The sequence below is a fragment of the Spermophilus citellus genome (genome assembly GCF_964194105.1).
Source record: "Spermophilus citellus genome assembly, chromosome: 2".
In the NCBI taxonomy this organism is placed as follows: Eukaryota; Metazoa; Chordata; class Mammalia; order Rodentia; family Sciuridae; genus Spermophilus; species Spermophilus citellus.
This window is the reverse complement of record NC_138183.1, coordinates 161,757,221-161,772,500: the sequence shown is the minus strand read 5'-3', so window position 1 is coordinate 161,772,500 and position 15,280 is coordinate 161,757,221. Positions and strand designations below refer to the sequence as shown.

General features: G+C 38.5%; 1 protein-coding gene across 1 annotated transcript in view; it reads right to left on the bottom strand.

The window, feature by feature from the left end:
• Positions 1 to 15,280, bottom strand: part of EXPH5 (exophilin 5) — a gene marked incomplete at its 3' end in the record, with an annotated part of 73,691 nt that overhangs the window by 25,273 nt on the left and 33,138 nt on the right. The window contains exons 2-3 of the mRNA XM_081279752.1: positions 2,781 to 2,935; positions 927 to 1,089 (exon numbers count right to left, since the gene is read on the bottom strand). Coding sequence (XP_081135878.1) covers positions 927 to 1,089; positions 2,781 to 2,935 — 318 coding nt within the window. The remainder of the gene's footprint in view (positions 1 to 926; positions 1,090 to 2,780; positions 2,936 to 15,280) is intronic.

Here is a 15,280-nt window from a genome sequence, read left to right as displayed (position 1 = left end):
AGCTGAAAGTAAAAATCCTGCTTTCCACCCAAGAGGGGAGGCCAGTGCTCTGCCAAGCCTGGGAGTCTCATCACACGCCCCACCAGCTGCTTGCTGCCTCTTGTTTTTCAGCAACAGTGACCTCCAACACCTTTTATTTAGCTGTGTAACGCAATCTGAATGGTTTGACGGCACAGGGAACACATCACGTGCCAAGCCAACACCTTAAGAGGGTGGGAAGCTTTGCAACCAGGAAGACATGCCGAAATATTTAGCAGTCAGCTCAAATACACATCAGCATAGCCTTGCTTGTTTTTCATGAAACAATCCAACAAAGTAATGAGTCAAGATAAACTGATTTCTGCAGTTCTAAACCAGGAACCATCTGGAACTATGCTACCACCTCTCCAAAAGCTTCCTCTCCCTCACCTTATATTTAAATCCTGGGTAACCACACAGGGATGGCTTGCTGTCAATATTTCTGATAACCATCATGCTTGCTTTCTCTTCTCTGTTTTGGAAATTCTGTTTTCCTGTATTCTTTTGCTTATCTCATATTTACTCTTTTCTAGTCTTTATGCGCCAACTCCCCTTATGAGACCAGGGACATACATCCTCCTAAAAGGAGCAGTTTTGATTTAAATATCTTCCCAGATAAAGCATAAGAACATACTATTGGAGCAGTGGAACAACTGGCAATAACTATTTCCCAACATTTAACCCATCATTCACGAAGGGCATCACCAAGCACGGTTGCAGTTAAGTAGAAGTTGAATTTCAGGTGAGTCAAGTCTCATGGTTTCCTAAGAACTTTGTCATTGTTTGAGCTAAGACCTGTTTCTTTTGTTACTGTATGAAATTCCAAGAACAAACATTAAACTAAATGGGCAACTGGCCTCTGACATCAAATAACTAAGGAGCTGTCACATGATCTGAGTTTAACTCACCCTTTCTGTCCCAGAGATTGAAGCTTTAAAGTCTCCTTCCCAGGTTTTCTGAATGAGAACAAGGAAGCAAATGACGATCTGAAGCTCAGTCGGGAAGGCGCAGATGTGGGTTTTTTTTGATTAGTTAGAATTTTAGATCTTGATGTTTGTAACTCCATAGGATCTAAAAAGAATCATAAGAATTTCTGCATTGTTAAAATCTTTCCAGAAAAATGCACATGAAAGAATGAACCTTTCACTCTTGTTTCCCTCTCTCCCTCTATGCAGTCTAGAAACAGGTCAGGATTCCTTGCAGGAAGACCTTGGGAATGAAGGGGAACCAGAACAGCCTCTCAGAGTCCTGTGGCCCTGCTGGTTCTGCCCAATAGGGAATATCCTCACAAGCTGCAGGGTGACTTTCAGTATGTACATGGGTCACAATTCTGTAGATGATCTCTTGCCTTAAGCCAGCTGTAAGTCTTTCTCATCATGGATATCCAACATTCATGGTAGTAAATTGGGAGCTCATCCAATACTCACGTTGTTGTGTCTTTTAGAAATTTTCATTTTTAGTATTTTAAAATCATAACTTTTTAATCTATTTTTTTAGATGTACACAACCTTATTTATTTATTTATATGTGGTGCTGAGGATCTAACCCAGTGCCTCACATGTGCTAGGTAAGCACTCTACAACTGAGCCACAATCCCAGCCCTCATAACTTTTTATACCAAAGAAAGTAAAGGAAAAGGAAATTAAACCATTTAGTGTCTGTTACCAAAAGTCTCTCAGCATACATGTATTTGCAACATAAACTGTTTATGTAAGTGCATGCATGTATAGGTGATAGTTTTACATATAATTATTAAAATTTGAAGACAATAATACCATAATACCATACAGACCATAACACCATAATACTTTAGGGCATGCTGACTTTATAATTATTATAGGAATTTAAGGGCACAGCAAAGTCACCACAGTATATATGGGATTAATCTGAAAATTGGAACTGCGAGTCTTTTTAGGTACGGTGGTTTATTAAGAGAGTTACAAGATATTGTCAGTATATAAATTTAGAAATATTGTTTCATGTTTCATTGTGTTACTAATGTTGATAACATATGCAATAACTGTCAATATGATTACCAGTAAAAAAGTCACTTTATTCTGTTTTCATAGTTTATAATTTCTAGAGCACTTTGTTATTCTCACAATAGTCCTGAGAGAGCAAGTCTTACTATCCTCATGTATAGATTAAAAATTAATCGACTGGTAAAGTTAAATGACATGCTGGGAATCACATGGTTAGAATGTCCATAGAATACACTAATTGAAGTCATGTATGAAGCTGACCAAAGTTTCAGAGGGATGGCAGCTCCTCTGCTGCCTCCTCCCCACTTTCCTCCCCATTCCCCCTCTCCCTTCCTTTCCTGAAACCCTCCCCTGTTTCTTCCTTCTCCATCATAACCCCATCTATTTAAGTGCTTGCTGTGTTCCAGACTGATTATTTGTAGACATAACTGTATTTAATTCTCATAACCACCCTAGGAGGTAGGCAATAAACCCATTTAAAGAAGAGAAAATTGAGGTTTATAGAGAACAAATACTTGAACAGACTCGCATGAATAGGTTGGAAGTTTGATCCAGGTCTTTTTTGACATCCATGTTTGTGTTTCCAAATGCTATGCTATCAAGACAGTATGACAGTAAAATTTCAGTTCACTCTTTTTAGTGTATATTATATGATGAAACTTTTGTACTTTATAATAGTTCTAAGCTATAGATTAGTTTAATGGGGGATCCACTGATCCATTTTCTATAATACTGTACCACAAGGAAAAGAAGAGATGATTTAAATCTATGTTTACTCACCATTTTTTGCCATCCTTAGCCTGTGTGTGAGTGGTTGTTTTATCATTTGGCTAACATCTGTTTCAGTGCAAAACTTTTTTCTTTGAATTTCTTCAAACCATTCTCCAGTCACTCCTTGAAGCCATCTGATATCCCTCTTTGTCTTCTGAAGCTTGCTGAAATAAAGCAGAAAACGGAATGTGATGGACATCAATGCATTCTTCAAATTCATTCTTATCTAATGCAAACTCACATGATGAGCTATGTTCTGCCTAATGCAGGAACAGTGTAAACTATGTGTCTAAGGAAAAAATGGCACTAGTCAGATATTCCTTTTGACCAAAGCATGCATATATATATATATATATATATATATATATATATATATATTAGATGTGTTCTTCTGAATACCATGACAACCTAAAATTTTTGCCAGTAGTTGAGTTAATGACGACAAACTGGGTTGAGCAATATGCTAAAACCTGATCTAATAATGCAAATAAATGATAGATGTTCTAATAACATGTAGAAACTAGCATATCCTAGTTCTGATTACTCATTCACTCATTCATTAATCCATTAAATGTTTATTGGGCAATGTTAATCAATTAAATGTTTATTGAAGCCCCATGTAGGCAATGGGGGTTCATAGTGAATATAATAGGTAGGTTGCTTACTCATCCATTCCATGGCCAAAGATAAAAGCTATTATGCAGAAAATAAATTGTTGAATAGAATGGTCTTAGATAATGGAATTCTTCAAACATGAAGACATGAAAACCCATGAATGAGCACAGGGCTAATGCTAGAGTTGTAAGGAAAAGTGGAATTTGAGATAGACAGGAAAGTTTATTGAAAGCCTAAATATATCCTCTGCACCTTGAAAACACCAGGCCTGAAATCCTACCTACTTCTTTTGCTTTCCTGCTTTTCCTGTTTAGTCTTCTTTCAAATGAAAATGCTGCTTTACAGTATGGAGATTTCTTGGAAATCTGGGAATGGAACCACCATTTGACCCAGCTATCCCTCTCCTTGGACTATACCCAATGGACTTAAAAACAGCATACTACGGGGACACAACCACATCAATGTTTATAGCAGCACAATTCACAATAGCTAAACTGTGGAGTCAACCTAGATGCCCTTCAGTGGATGAATGGATAAAAAAAAATGTGGCATATATACACAATGGAATTTTACTCAGTAATAAAAGAGAATAAAAGTATGGTATTTGCAAGTAAATGAATGAAGTTAGAAAAGATAATGCTAAGTGAAGTTAGCCAATCCCAAAAAAACAAATGCGGAATGTTTTCTCTGATATAAGGAGGCTGACTCATAGTAGGGTAGGGAGGGGGAATATGGGAGGAATAGATGAATTCTAGATAGGGAAGAGTGGAGGGAGGAAGAGGGAGGAGGGAGGTGATTAGCAAAGATGGTGGAATGTGATGGATATCATTATTCAAAGTACATGTATGAAGACTCAAATTGGGTGTCAACCTACTTTATATACAAACAAATATGAAAAATTGTGGTACATATGTGTAATAAGACTTGTAATGCAAAAAAACCCCAAAGTACATGTATAAACACATGAATTGGTGTGAACATACTTTATACACAAAGATATGAAAAATTGTGCTCTATATATGTAATAAAAATTGTAATTCTGCTGTCGTGTATTTAAAAAAATAAAATCAATTTAAAAAAAAAGAAAATGCCACTTTAAGTCTTTACTTAAATCTCCAGTTGTGATTTTTTTTTTCAAAGTTGACCATTTTGCTCAATTTCAGAAGGACCCTAGAACTGTTTGGAGATCTAACAGGAAATCTCCCTAGGCAGAGCAGAAAGGTGAGTTTGAAGAACACGGTGACAATATAGGGCTCAGTGTGTAACTTATAAAGTAGTTGCTTTTGTATAATGCTAATGAAAGGTTAGGCTTCTTATTGGGTTCCAACCAGCTGTCATCTTTTATCCTGGGCCTGATGTAAATAACCAATGTAAGGTCTTTGTATTGCTAAGAAGATGGTGAGCAAGATGTCTCCAGAATGGCCAATTTGGGGTTAAAGGCAATGAACTGAGATGGCTGTAACTCATGCTTCTGCTTGGGGCTATGATACTGCTGTTTTATAAAAATATTCAAGAAGGAAGCCAGAGGTCATCCTGCCCAGACTTGCATTTTGAAAAGCATTAGGCAGCAATCATTATGTTCAGCCCACAGAATTTGCACTAGTGCCTCCTCTTTTGCCATGGCCACTCTCTGATACCTGGTAGCTCCTGTCTATTGAGACTTCCCTTACTACCAGAATAGACTAAGAGACTCCCAGGTATCTTCTTCTAACCAATGCTGAATGATGGGGCATCAGAGCTGCCCTTAGAGTCCTGTGCCTCTGCTGGATCTACTGAGTAGAAGAAATCCACACAAAGCTGCAGGGCATCTTTCAATATGCATGAGGTCACAATTCTATAGGTGATCCCTTGCTTAGATAGCAGTAGAGGACAGGAGACTAGTCAAGGGGCTGGTAGGGAGAGGTGTTTACTTGATCAGAGAGGTGTTTACTTGACCAAGGTGATGGTGGTGATGCTGAAGAAAAGCATAAGCACTCCGAGCAACTTAAGGGGTAAAATTGACTCTCAGATGTCCACTGGAATTGAGTGATTTTGGGGGGCTCAGGGCTGAGACATGTCAAGGAAGACTCCTAGATTTTGATTTACATAAGTGTATAAAATATGCCACTCATAGGGCTGCTAATAAGTTCAAGCTGTCTCTAACACCTTACTAATGTCCCACATTGGGACATGACCTCTATTTCCTGGAAACCCTCCCTAATTGTTGGTTCCCCAAAGTCAGCACCACCCTCTTCCACTTCTCCACATACCAATCTAATTTCAGAAGGAGGTCAAGCTACCTGACTTCGGAATGCCCAATATAAATATAACCTTTTATTTTTCCCCTTATAGGCTTGGTGTAACTTGGACTCTCTTTTAAAAATAATCACAGCTTACTGCCATCTCTAGCACCTTGCACACATACCCATAGCTGCCTGGTTTTTATCCATCTCATTGTCAATAGATTCAGACATCAATATTTTCTTGTGAATACTCATGCATTTTGAATTCCATTTCAGGAAATATATCTTAAAGCAATAGCTACTCCCAAGCACACAAATTTAATGAACATCCATGTAGTTGCTAACCATAATTATGCAGGCAATAGAGAATCCTAAGAAAATTCACATGAATTAACATGAAATGGCAAAAACAAAATACAGCATTTTGCTAATGAGCATGACTATGTAAAAATGATGCAATCATTTGGACACATTAGGGAACAAAGGAAAACGTCTGATCTTTTAGAGTAAAATAATTATAGGTATCATTTCTATGTTTAGCTTTTTTGTTATGTTGATTCTATCAGTACAACACATGGAGCTGTTTCTTTTTTTCAGCAGTACTGGGGATTAAACTCAGGGCCTCTCACATGCTAGGCAATTCCTCCACTATTGAGATATATCCCCAGAACAAGATGTTTCTTTTTGTTTGTGAATTTTTATTTTAACATTTTTGCATTACATATTTGTGGAAGATAGAGAAAAATGTCATATTTCTACAATCCTAATATATCCATTATTGCCTTTTTAATGTGTTTTATTCTCTGTGTTTTTCATATGGTTGTAATAGAATTTATTTCATATATATCTGCATAAAGCCTTGAATGATACGCTTGCTGGCCTACAATAGTGAGCAAAACAGATTTGGCAAAAAAAAAAAAAAAAAAAAAAAACAGATTTGGCTCCACTCTAGGTAGCTGACAGTCTAATGGCAGAAATGAACATGAGTCCAGTAACAATAGAGATGTAATAATAGTGGTAAGTGTGACTTATTCATTCAACGTATGTTTGAACCCTGGGTAAAGAATGCTTGCCCTACAGAATTTAAATTCTGCTGGGGTGGGAGGATTTATATTTGTGTGTGTTCAGGGTGGGAAGGGACAATAAACAACAAAATGTAAATAGGTACTACAAGAGCATGCAACTAGGGGACCTGCCTGAGACCACAGTGAAGATTCCCTGGAAGGATAAAGGATGAGGTGAAGGGTAGTGGGCTGGGGGATCCTAGGTGGAGAAGTAGTAACTGGAGAACAATAGCCCTGTGGCTGGAGGGTGGCCAGGGAGAGGAAGCCTAACCAAAGGGGAGAGGAGAGAGACAGCCACTAGATCATGCAGTGCTAGGGGTCAGATTAAGTGCTTTGGTGTTTGATCCTGAAGCAATGAGAAAGCATTAGAGGTGTGACACATCGGATTTGCATTTTTAAAAGCTCATTCTAGCTACAGGTGGAAAGTAGACTCCAGTGGGGGAGAGGAGACCAGTCAGGGTTACTTGTAGGAAACAGAGGTATCTGCTTGGATCAGGGTGATAATGGTGAAGCTGAAGTGAAGTAGAAAGTGTTCAGAGTGACATAGTGGGTAAAATTGAGTCCGGGTGTCCATAAGGATGACATGATTTGGTGGGGGTGGGGGTTTAAGGGCAGAGACAAGTCAAGGAAGACTCCTAGATGTCAGATTTACCTAAGTAAATGCCATTCATAGAGATCATGCCTATATAATCTTAAAAAATCCCTTAACACTTTGTCAAAAATACTTTTAACATTACTCATCTTCAGGGCAATTACTAAATATTTGCATCATATTCAAGTTAGTATGTTTTCCATAATTTATTTACCCTTCCCCTGGTGAAGATTCTCCCTTGTAAATATTGCAATAAAAGATGTCATTGTGCATTTTCTATTTTTATAGCGTCTCTGAAAGAATAATTGAGTCAAGGAGTCAAAATATTTTTGTGTTTCTTTATATGAACTACCAAAATACTTATCAAAAGGGATATAAACAATATTACTCCTTCTAGTAATGTACAAGAACTACCCATCCTTGGAAGGCTGGGTATTATTATTTTAAGTATTTTTATTTTCCTAATTTAATATTTTAATGGTACTGTGTCTATAATTATTTTTCTTTTTTAGAAGTCTTATTTACTTTGTTTCATAAAATATGCTACATTTCTTTGATAAGTAGTGAGGTTTGAACACTTTCTCATATGTGTGAAATTACATTTTGTGTTTTGGCAGGGTGTGGGGGGGTGTTTGTTAATTTATGAATCAGTGCCTCGAATTTTTCATTGGAATGAGATATATTTAATAAAAAGTAACTCCTTTTTCTTATTTCATCCAAGTTTTTATTTTCATTAGACTTTGAATGTTGGGCCACAGAAACCTCATTCTAGCTAGGGATGGAGTACATAAAACACAATTAATCTGTAGATATGTTTATGGTAATATTTGTTTCTTGAAGGCAATGAGAAATGACATTCAGGCAGTAGTGGCATGTATATACTTGAATGGGGCAAGATTTTGAAGAAATTCAGAAGCTTTCAAACCACAAATCTTTCAAGGCTGATCCTGGGGATGGTTGTCAGGAGAGTGGATGAACATGTTCAATCATGAGCCAGAAAACCCAAAGTTCAGGCTGTCAAAAGCTGTGATTATTATTACTAAAGAAGCAAAATGAAAATAGTTATGACTTTTGAAGTAAGAAGTGACTCTTCTTACTCTCTGGGAACCTGAACATGCCTTCTTAAATTTATACACTCAAGAGTCTGTGTCCAATAAAATATTATTTGAATGTTTATGGTGGTTGCCTTAGCTTCTTGTACTAAAAACATAACAATTATAAAATTAGTGCGGTTTTGGTGAGTAAGTTCAACATCAGCAAGTAAGAGAAATTTCTGATTATAAAAGCAAGGGCACCGGGGGTGGGTGGGAGGGGGGCTGGGGTTGTAGCTCAGCGGTAGAGCGCTTGACTAGCCTCCATGAGGCACTGGGTTCAATTCTCAGCACCACATACAAATAAATAAAAAATAAATAAATAAATAAAGGTCCATCAAAAACTAAAAAAAAATTTTTAAAAATCAAGGGCACAGTAATATGTGAAACTCGAGGGCAGTGTTTTATATCTCAGCCTAATGGGGATAACACGTGCTTGTAAACAGAATTCAACCAAGTTCCAACAAGCCTGAGTGGCACGAGACTCTTCCTTAACTGTGTTGATTTGTTACACACATGGCCATCCATTTGGTGTGTACAGCCCACTTAGGCCAATGTCAGGAACTCAGGGTTATAAATGACATATATATATAAATTACCAGTACACAGCTTGTCTGCTTAATTAATCCAGACTGACTCAACATATCACAAGGGACTGTTGCCTACACTTCTAATTTGCTTTACCCTGGGGCTGATCAACTTGACTAAATTAAATCAGGTCCTTTCTTGCTGGGTCCAGCCCTCAGTTCCAAGTCCAAATGCCATTCTTCATTTACATGAATCCTACCCTGCTGGGTCTGCTGAGGATTTCGTCCTGGCACCTCCTGGACATGCCACTCCTTTCAGGTTCCTTTTCCCAAGTTAAATTTATTTTTTTCTTGATTTTCCAGCCTTGAGCTAAGAATCCCAAACCCCTTCCTTTTTCTCTTCCCCATTTGTTCCCTTGCTGACCTTCACTAGTCACCTTTGTTTGTCTTTATTCTGAGCAAGTCTTTGTCCTTACCTTTATTTCCATGACTAGTAATTATGTACCAATCATTGAGAATGTGCTCAGTAAATGATAGTTGTCTCCTTATCTCCCATTTCATGTCTGCTCTTTCCTGTTCCTTCTCAAACTCTGGCCATTCTTGAGTTATCATCAGATAATAGAAAGAGCACAGAGTTAGGTTCTAGCTGGATGAAATTGGTTACACACTTAACTTTCTTGGCTTAACTTTTCTTTACTTAACTTTTCCTCATTTGTAAAAGAGGGCTGGCTAGATGATATGGTAGGTTGTTTGCAAAGAAAGCCTCAAAATTCCTCTTCTCCCTGAAGGTACACTCCTTTGCAATGTGACTTTGCCATTCCTCCCATCAAGAAGTAGGATCTCTTTCACTGCACCCTGGAATCTGGACTGGCTTTGTGCTTTCTTAGACCAACAAAATGTGGTGGAAGTGAAATGGTGAGACATCTAAGCCCAGGCTTCAAGAGATCTTACTGGTTCTGCCTTCTCCCTTTGGGAATCTTGAGACCACTGTAATATAAAGCCCCAGGCTAGTGTCCCTGAGGGTGAGATCATTCACAGAGACCCAGCTGAAAGCCATCACCAATTGCCAGACATGTAAGCAAAGCCATCTTAGTCCATCCAGATCCAGGTGACTACAACCCCCCCATCCCCCCACCTTTCCCCCTGCCTGAAACAATTGAGTGATCCCAGGTGGCCAGCCCAGCTGGGTCCAGCCCAAATGGCTGTCTCACAGAATCATAAGCTAATAAACAGAAACTGTCTTTTAAGTTTTGAGGTGATTTGTTGTGTATAATTTTTAGAAATTAGAGATAGATGAGATTACCTTGAAGATCTCTTCTGTTCTAAAATCTGTGGTCAAAACCCTCAGCATTGCTAAATCACATTTAAGTGAAACATCTTAGGCTGACAAGAGCCTTAAGACATAATTGATTCTATATCCTTCTCTGCAGGTAAAATAATAATAATAAAAAATAATGGCAGATGATATGTATGGAGCTCTTCCTATCTCCAGGATCTTGCAGCCATTATTGTTAATCCTCGTGATAATGCTGCAGGAGGACACTGAAGCCTGGCAAACCAGGCATGCTAGAGTCTTTGAACTGTCCTGTGAACTCATGCTTCTGATTCTCAAACCTGTGTTCTCTTAACCACATATCTTATGGTCTCTGTGTATTATTAACCCCACTAGTGAACAATACAACTGTATGAGCATACAGTGACATTTACCAATTACACAAGTGGTGATGATAATCCAAATATGCTGGAAAGACAGCAGTTATACAAAATTTAAAAGCAAACAAGTCCCCTAAGCCAGAAAATAGGAATTATAGTTTTCATGATCTTCTCAGCAAATTTTCAAACAGTTTTCAAAACAGATCCCTTTATCAGGTCCTCTGGCCAAGGGTATCGATTCCTCTTTTTGCTGTTCTTACCTCTCTTTTTATCTCCCTACTTGTATCCTTCCCCCTGTCTCCCACTTTTCTTACTTCCTTGGCTTCTGTATGTATGTTGTTTTTCTTTCACAGATGACTTTCCCGTGAGTGACTGTCCCATTACATCTTATTCTGTCTTCCAGGCAGCCAGGAATCCTGATCACTATCAACCTCTACTCTAGGCTTTAAGGACTTCTTGCCAAATTCTTGAGGAATCTTAAACTCTCCACCCATTCATGTCTCACAGGTTCAGTCATAGGTGAGCCCCAGAATGAATTTCTCAAGTACACTAAATCCTGTGAAAGCACATTTGCCTCTTTATTCACAGGTGATCAAAGTAGCGTAAAAGTTTTCCTTTCACACAGGAATTCAAACATATTTTGTTTCGTATTGATACAACACCCAGGAAAGCACAAATGTAAGGCATGGGGCAGGAACTAGTTCCTGAGTCACAGTTTAGACTAGGGTTAATGTCACAATGAAGAATAGATCAGTATGCCCAAGCAGAAACTCTTCAAAATGCTGAATCCCCAAAGCAGACTCACCATCTTTGGAAAATGTTGCTTTTGTTTTCCTGCTTCAGAAAGGTGATATTTCCAGGTAAAGATTTCTTACTGTGCTCGCTGACTAAAGAATGCTTAAGGACAAGTGTGAGTTCTTAGCCACTTCTTCCCCTGTTGCTCCTCTGAAAAGATTTGTTATTTGAGAGCCTTTGGCTTGACATCAGAGCTGGTCTTTGGCTCAGCCCACAGGGAGGGGCAGGGACTAGGAAAACCAAAGAGGTATATTGAAAATGTGTTCTTTTGATAATGGCAAAGTTAAACCACAAGAGGGAAGTCTGCAGGAAGGAAAGCTCAGATAAGGAAAAAGGGTAAAGTGAGCAACAACAACAAATCTTTAGAACTCAAAGGGCAGCAACACAACAACGGCACCAGCATTCAAACCAAGCTCAATGATAAAATCCATTTAAACTCCGGTTGTGATCCAGACTGCACACCATGGATAAAAGAAAATCGCTTTATATTTTAACAATTGATCATTGTTCCCTTCGGAATGTTTGTTTTAATATAACACAAAGTCATAACAGAAGGAAAATAGAAATGATGTAAGTAAAAATAAAGGCATGTAATTGCGGTACGGGTTCAGCTCACAGTGAGTGATCCCTTACCTAAAGTCACCTGAAAGAAGGTTCTGTAGAAAATACTTGCTGCCCCGCTGTAGGTTCAACTTGGAGTTGAACTGTTAATTCCCCTCGTAGCCACCAGGGCTCTTCTGTCCTCCTAGATTTACCTGATCTCTTTTTGTTTGTGCCTTTTACCTAAACCATACCAGAAAGCACCCAGGATCACTTCCATATTTACCAGATTATATTGAATTACTTGCCATGTATGTACCTGTATGGCTGTCTCACTAGGCTGTCAGCTCCTTGAGGGCAGGAACTGTGGCTCATTCACTTGGCTTCCTCAGGGCTCAGCATGGTTCCTGACTTAAGGACAATCAGTAAAGATTTGCACCACTTTTGGAGTAACGAATGAATTCTACAAAAATTTCATGCCATCATTGTAAAGCAACTCAGTCAATATTTACTGTGAGAGATGTGACTCTGCACACAAATTGAAATCATGTCTGTAAGAAGTAAGTTTTTCATAGGATTAGTATCAGAAAGTTAATTATAGCTAATATTTACACAGTGCTTTTACTGGACCAGGCACGGTGATACATATTAACTAATTTAATCTTCACAAGCACCCTTGTGAAGGTCGATAGTCACCATTTCCCACTTTATCAATGAGGATGTTAAAATACTGACAGGCTAAATTAAATTCAGACTTATTGATTTAAATGCTGTCCTTAACCTTTATTACTTGTACGATTTTAATCTCTCTGTGCCTCAGTTTTCTCATATATCAAGTGGGTATAAGAGGGATGATTTCTCATGGTGCTTTTGTGAGGATTGCGTTAAGGCACAAAAGGTCTGTGTTTGGCACAGATGAAGTGCTGAGCAGGTTGGGAGGCAGAGTTTATAGAGAAGAGTGCTGGGGTGGACAATTTGTATCACCATCTCAAACACAACAGAGGGGGACATCAGGAAGAGAATGGCCCTTAGGGCTTTTCCTTCCTGTAAGGAAAATCAAAAGCATCAACTATTTGGCTTAGGCATAATAGATCCCCTCCTGGATCTCCACATTGTACTCAAATCAAAAGCATGCTTCCGCCAAAACCAAAGCTTTCAGGGCAGATAGGCTCAGATGTCACACTCAAGATGAGGAACTGGCTGGGAAGGCCCACTGCTGGCCACTGCACTGAATGGCCATCACTCACACTGTGCTGAAACACAATGGCTGAGGCCAAGATTTGGGCTGCACAATTGCTTACAAGTGTTGCATCAATTTTATCAAAAGATCTAAAAACACATACTATTCTAAACACAAAAAGGCAAATGTATATAAACTGGGAAGAGCTTATACTTGTATTTATCATAAACCTGGATTCCTGTCAAATTTCTGAAATTAACCATTCTTTGATTCAATTGATAGTTATTGAGCAGTAATTATGCACCAGATACTGTTCTAGGAGCTTGAATCACACAGTGTACAAGAGACAAAGGTCCTCACCTTCTTGGGGCTTGCAGTCTATCAAGTATTTCCACAGCCACATTCCTTGTCCAAACTACCACCATTTCTTTTTCTTTTATTTTTTAAAAATATTTATTTATTTTTTAGTTGGACCAATATCTTTATTTATTTATTTTTATGTGGTGCTGAGGATCGAACCCAGGTGTTAGGCGAGCGCTCTACCACTGAGCCACAACCCCAGCCCAAACTACCACCATTTCTTATCTGGAAGGCTGCAGGAACCTCCTACCTTCTAATCTGGATCTCCTTCTATCCAGACTCCACACAGCAGCCAAAGAAAATTCCAGAGAACAATATTTTGACAAATTGAATTTTAAAGATTAAATTGTCTTTTATTAGCAATTCATGAATTGGACAGCATCCCATCTACAAAATAGCTCTGTTGGGCATGGCAGAACAGATGATTTTTATAAAGTAGCTTGAGCAGGATCAAAGTAATAACAGAATATATAAAAGATATTGGCTAATGTAAGGTTATTTCAGGTTTACTTTCATTGTAAGAACTAAAGTAGAGGGGGACTTTCTTATCATGTTGGCTCAGGTTGACTGATGGTTTTGATGATTTGTTGTGATTTTTTTTGAAAACCTTATCTTTTGGGATATTTTCTTATTGTGTTTGATTTCTTTTAAGTTTGGGTCTGATTATGTGACATTTAACACAAATGACTCCATTTTGGAATGGCTATTGGGGACTAGTGTAGGAGCTCAGTCTAAAACAATAGCCTACAGATACGGGTCTTATTGATGACTGGACAGTTTGTGTTTCATGGAGTTAAAGAATGAACACAGGGAGCAGCTGGGTAATTTAAGCCTAGCAGGATTTATTTTAAAAAGTGATAGAGGGGCTGGGTTTGTGGTCAGTGGTGGAGCACTTGTCTGTGTGTGAGGTACTGGTTTTGATCTTCAGCACCACATTAAAATAAATAAATAAGTAAAAAAAAAATAGTGACAGAGGACAGACTTCCCTGGAAAGAAGGGGACTTTCAGAGCCCAAAAGCATGTGGGAGGGATGCGACTTGCCTTTTTTTTTTTTAATATTTATTTTTAGTTATCGGCAGACACAACATCTTTGTTGGTATGTGGTGCTGAGGATCGAACCCGGGTCGCACGCATGCCAGGCAAGCGCGCTACTGCTTGAGCCACATCCCCAGCCCGCGACTTGCCTTTTTTATAGCCCTCAGAACTTCTGTCTTTCATTGATCGTCATCTTTCCTTTCTTTCCATATATGTGACTAGGAACACAAACACGAAAGTTTTTCTTTTTTTAAAAATTTTTTGAAAAATAACCACCAGCAACTCTTTTGTTCTTTCTTTGGAAAACTATTTGTCATCCTCTAAACTCTCATGGTTTTTACCCATGTCAACTGCCTGATTTGAAAAACAGTTGTTAGCCCATTTTCTCATTACTAGATCCTTCTTATTCTTACCTACACTGACTACCTGACCTTTTCCCCTGGGTCAATATATGAATTTTATTTTACACAATCTTTTATAAATGTAAGCCATTTTGTGTCACTTCTCTATTTAATTCTCTCCATGCTTAGAATACCATTAAACTTCATGGTCTTCATATAATATCTGACCTCTGCCTTTTCTGCCACCGTCAACCATACCACCTTTCTGTTCCTCTCACAAGTCAAGCTAGTTCCTACTGGGATTCACACTTGCTGTAGCCTCCACCTGAAATGCTCCTCACTGTTTTGACACACAGCAATTCCTTTGTCTCATTTAGGCCTTAGCTAAAATGTCATGTCCTTGCAGAGGTGTTCCCTGACTTTTCAAAATAAATTATCCCTTCTTGGGCTGGAGTTGTAGCTCAGTGGTAGAGTGTTTGCCTAGCACATGTGAG